Below are 5,535 nucleotides of genomic sequence, written 5' to 3' on the forward strand. Positions count from 1 at the left end.
GACACATGCACACGTATGTTTATTGCGGCACTATTCACAATAGCAAAGACTTGGAATCAACCCAAATGTCCATCAGTGACAGACTGGATTAAGAAAATGTGGCACATATACACCATGGAATACTATGCAGCCATAAAAAAGGATGAGTTTGTGTCCTTTGTAGGGACATGGATGCAGCTGGAAACCATCATTCTTAGCAAACTATCACAAGAACAGAAAACCAAACACCACATGTTCTCACTCATAGGTGGGAACTGAACAATGAGATCACTTGGACTCGGGAAGGGGAACATCACACACCAGGGCCTATCATGGGGAGAGGGGAGGGGGGAAGGATTGCATTGGGAGTTATACCGGATGTAAATGACGAGTTGATGGGTGCTGATGAGTTGATGGGTGCAGCACACCAACGTGGCACAAGTATACATATGTAACAAACCTGCACGTTATGCACATGTACCCTAGAACTTAAAGTACAATAATAATAATAAAAAAAAGAAAAAAAATAAAATGCTCATTTCTCTTTCTAGTGTATTGCCAACAAAACAGTCAGGGGGATAATTCTTTTATAACGTAAATAAGAGTAAGTTACTTCCCTGCTGAAAACCTCCCAAATGCTTTTCATCTCATGCAAAATTACATATAAAACATGAATAAAATAAATTGAAGAAGACACAAATAAATAGAAAGATATCTTGTGTTCATGAATTAAAAGCATTAATATTGTTAAAATGTCCAGACTACCCAATGTGATTTCCAGAGTCAATGTAATCCCTATTAATCCCTGTCATACCAATGACAGCCTTCAGAGAAATAGAAAACACAGCCCTAAAATCCATGTGGAATCACAAAATCCCTCAAATAGCCAAGGCAGTTATGAACAGAAAGAACAAAGCTGAGGCATCACACTGATTTCAAACTATACTACAAAGTAATAGTAATTAAAACAGCATGCCAATTAAAATTAGTGTAAAAAAAATGACTCATCAACCAATGGAAAAGAATAGAGCTCAGAAGTGAACCTATGCATTGTCAATTGATTTCTGACAAAGGTGTCAAAAATACACATTGGGAAGAGGACAGTCTCTTTAGTAATGGTATTGGGAAAACTGTACATTCATATGTATAAGAATGAAATTGGATTCTTATTTCACTCTATATACAAAAATCAACTCAAAATGGATTAAAGACTTGGACATAAGACCGGAAACTCCAAGCAATGAGAAGGAAACATAGGGGAAACACTACCCAATGTTGGTTTGGGCAATGATTGTATAGATTTGACCTCAAAACACAGACAACAAAAGCAAAAATAGACAAATAGGATCACATCAGTATAGCTCTAATCTGCAAAGGAAACAATCAATAGAATGAAGAGATAACTACAGACTGGGAGAAAGTGTTTGAGGCCATACATCTGATAGGGGTTAATATCCAAATCCATAAGGAACTCAAACAACTCTATAGAAAGAAAACAAATAATCAGATTAAAAAATGGGCAGTGGCCCTGAGTAGACATTTCTCAAAAAAAAAAAAGACATACAAATGGCCAGCAGGTATATGAAAATTGCTCAACGTCGCTAATAACTAGAAAAATGCAAAGTAAAACCACAATGAGATTTCACCCCACAGCTATCAGAATGGCTGTTATAATAAAAGACAAAAGATAACAGGTGTTGACGAGAATATGTAGAAAAGAGAGCCCTTGCACACAGTTGGTGAGAATGTCAATTAGTACCGTCATTATGAAAAACTGTCTGGAGCTTCCTCAGAAAACTAAAAGTAGAATTACTATATGATCCAGCAATCCCAGTTTGGGTATTTACCTAAAAGATTTGAAAGCAGTATGTCAAAGAGATGTCTGTTCTCCTATGTTCCTTGCAGCCTTATTCACAATAGCTGAGTTATGGAATCAACCTAAATGTCCATCAATAGATAAATGGATAAAGAAAATGTGGTGTATGTACCCAACAGAATACTATTCAGCCTTAAAAAAGAGGGAAATTTTGTCATTTATGACAACATGGATGGAACTGGAGAACATTACGCTAAGTGAAATAGGGCAAGCCTAGAAAGACAAATATACCACATGTTCTCACTTATTTGTGGAATCCCCAAATTTCAAACTCAAGGAAGCAGGACAGTAGAATGGTGGTTACCAAAGGCTGTAGGAAGTGGGGTGTGGGTAATGGTGAGGCAACGATGCGCAAACGGTGCAAAACCTCTGGTAGGAGGAATAGTGTTTTTTTTTTTCTTTTTGGTGATATATTGCCCAGGGTGGTAACATAATAAATGATAATGTGTTATACATTTTTAAATTGCTAAGATAATAAATTTCAAATTTTTTTTTTTTTTGAGACAGAGTCTCACTCTGTCACCCAGGCTAGAGTACAGTGGCACAATCTTGGCTCACTGCAGCCTCTGCCTCCCAAGTTCAAGTGATCCTTGTGCCTCAGCTTCCTGTGTAGCTGGGATTACAGGCACACACCACCACGCCCAACTAATTTTTGTATTTTTAGTAGGGGGTGGTTTTCACCATGTTGGCCAGGCTAATCTTGAACTTCTGGCCTCAGGTAATCTGCCTGCCTTGACCTCCCAAAGTGCTGGGAGTACAGGCATGAACCACTGTGCCCAGCTGTAGATTTCGTATATTGTTACTACAGAAAATATTTGAGGTTACTGATTCAATTTTTCTGCATTATATTCATAAATCATAATATCACTTTGTTCCCCATACATATACACAACCCTAATTTGTAATTTATAATTTTTAAAAAGTTATTACGATAGTTCACAAGGTCCCACAGAATTTGGAACGCTGTTCACTCCCTGACTTCATCTCTAATACTCTTCCCCTTAAATTTTTTTTTTTTTTTTGAGATGGAGTCCCGCTCTGTCGTCCAGGCTGGAGTGCGGTGGTGCTATCTTGGCTCACTGCAAACTCTGCCTCCTGGGTTCACACCATTCTGCCTCAGCCTCCTGAGTAGCTGGGATTACAGGCTCATGCCACCACACCCAGCTAATTTTTGTATCTTTAGTAGGGACGGGGTTGCAGCATATTGGCCAGGCTGGTCTCGAATTCCTGACCTCATGATCCAGCCTCCTCGGCCTCCCAAAGTGCTGGGATTGCAGGCGTGAGCCGCTGTTCCCCACCTTAAATTCTTTATTCCAGTCAAACCAACCTCCTTGCTGCTACTTGGATACAATCCTGCCTCCAGATCTTAAAGATAATTTGCTTCCCTCTATTTGGAATGCTCTTCTCTCACTGTCTACATGGCTCATTCCCTCATCTACTTCAAGTATTTGCTTAAATGTTGCCTTCTCAGTATAACCTCCCTGATCATCCTGTTTAACAATGGCAGCTCTTTTCTTTCTTCCACATTTCCTGCCCTCTTTGCCCTTTTTGCATAGCACTTATTACTCTCTGATATGCTATATATTTTACTTATTTTTTTATCGTCTGTCTCTCCCTTACGAGAGTGTAAATGCCAGTTGGATAGTGGTTTTGATTCTTTTGGTCATAGTATATATCTAGTGCCTGGAACATAAGAGGTATTCAATTAATATTTGTTGAATGAAAGAATGACCACTATTTTACTATTTTATGTGATGCTAAAACATATGCTGCTTACATAAGCATTAAATTTTCAGTCTGTCCCTTGCCTGTAAGACTCTCAACCATCAAGAGCCAAGGGGGCAAGAAAATTGTTCTGTTACTAAATCCTTTAGTTCTGTATTCATTAGGCATTTAAATTTGATTCTTTATTCACTTACCTTAAGTATAACTGCTCTTCTATCTTCCACCCCATCTCCAATAATCAAAACTATACAGTATGAAATAGGACATATAAAATACCCTCAAATATCATCTATTGGAGTCACCCATGTTGAAAATATGATTGTTTCATTTGGAATGTAATATGAATCAAGTATGATTTAGCTCTGCCAGGTTAGTTAAGAAACAAAACAATGAGAGACCTCACTGAGAAAATATCTTCCTTAAAGTATGTATTGGAGAAGTAGAATCAGAAAATCAGGTCTTTCTTAGTTAATGTTTTATGTCTGAACAATGGTTTGCTTGGTCTCAGGTAGATGACCTTGTTCTCGTTCTATCCTCAGGACTTTCTTCAATGCAGCCTTCATCTCCTTGTTTCGTAGCTGTAAATCAGGGGGTTTAAGAAGGGGGTCACCACAGAATAGAACAAAGTTATAATCTTCTGAATTGCAGCTGGGTTATCAGTTGTGGGGCTCACATACATTGCCAATAGAGCCCCAAAGAATAAACACACTACTGTCAGATGAGATCCGCAGGTGGAAAAGGCCTTCTGCCGGCCAGCTGCTGAAGGGACTTTTAATACAGCTATCAGTAAAAGCATATAGGAGCCACAGATGTACAGAAGAGTGAGAATGATAATGAGGGAGCTCAGGATATAGAAGACGATCTCAGTGATAGGAGCTGGGGCACAGGACAGAGCCATCAATGGGTCCATGTCACACAAAAAGTGATTGATGACGTTGGGCCCACAGAAAGGCAATTGAGACAGTTGTACAGTGGAGACAGAGTAACTGAGGAATCCAAACACCCAGCAAAAAGACATCAATATGTAACAGAGTTGTGGGGTCATGATGGTTGGGTAGTGCAATGGGCGGCAGATAGCAAGGTACTGATCATATGCCATGATGCAGAGGAAGTATGCTTCTGTTGTACCAAGGGAAGTAAAAAAGTAGAATTGGAGGAAACAGCCAACAAAAGAGATGGTTTTTCTCTCTGAGAGGAAGTTGACTAGCATGTTGGGTACAGTGGAGGTAACGTACAAGATTTCAAGGAAAGCAAACTTCCCTAGGAGAATATACATTGGGGTATGAAGCCGTTTGTCCAATCTCACAGCAAAGACAATGGTCCCGTTTCCTATTATAGTAAATACATAGATCACAAAGAACAGTGAGAAGAGGAAACTTTGCATCTCCTGACAACCAGGAAAGCCAAGGAGAACAAATTCCGTCACAGTGCTTGTCTTTGAATTGTTTGTGAATTCCAGGGCTGTAGAGACGACAGAAAACACCATTTATACAAATAGTTTTGTTTTCTGAAAAACTCGTAGGGAATCTATGCTAGCTATATATGTTGGCTATTTGGCAATTAGTTTGCAACAACCCATCCACTGACTCCTAACTTTTATTCAGAAGCTACAAATCAACAATGCTAATGATCCCAAATTTCTTTCTTTTTTTTTTTTTTGAGATGGAGTTTCGCTCTTGCTGCCCATGCTGGAGTGCAATGGCATGATCTCAGCTCACCACAACCTCCGCCTCCTGGGTTCAAGCGATTCTCCTGCCTCAGCCTCCCGAGTAGGTGGGATTACAAGCATGCACCACCATGCCCGACTACTTTTGTATTTTTAGTAGAGATGTGGTTTCTCCATGTTGGTCAAGCTTGTCTCAAACTCCTGACTTCAGGTGATCCACCCACCTCGGCCTCCCCAAAGTGCTGGGACTACAGGAGTGAGCCATTGTGCCTGGCCTCAAGTTTCTTTA

General features: G+C 39.6%; 1 protein-coding gene across 1 annotated transcript; it reads right to left on the bottom strand.

Moving 5' to 3' along the window:
- Window positions 1–3,083: 3,083 nt before the first annotated feature.
- Window positions 3,084–5,157, bottom strand: LOC101005979 (olfactory receptor 11H4-like). Its single transcript, XM_031667753.1, has one exon. The coding sequence runs from the start codon at window positions 5,064–5,066 to the stop codon at window positions 4,140–4,142; it is 927 nt and encodes a 308-aa protein (XP_031523613.1). The 5' UTR covers window positions 5,067–5,157; the 3' UTR covers window positions 3,084–4,139.
- Window positions 5,158–5,535: the final 378 nt, after the last annotated feature.

This window comes from Papio anubis, chromosome 7, assembly GCF_008728515.1.
Source record: "Papio anubis isolate 15944 chromosome 7, Panubis1.0, whole genome shotgun sequence".
Taxonomy (NCBI): domain Eukaryota; kingdom Metazoa; phylum Chordata; class Mammalia; order Primates; family Cercopithecidae; genus Papio; species Papio anubis.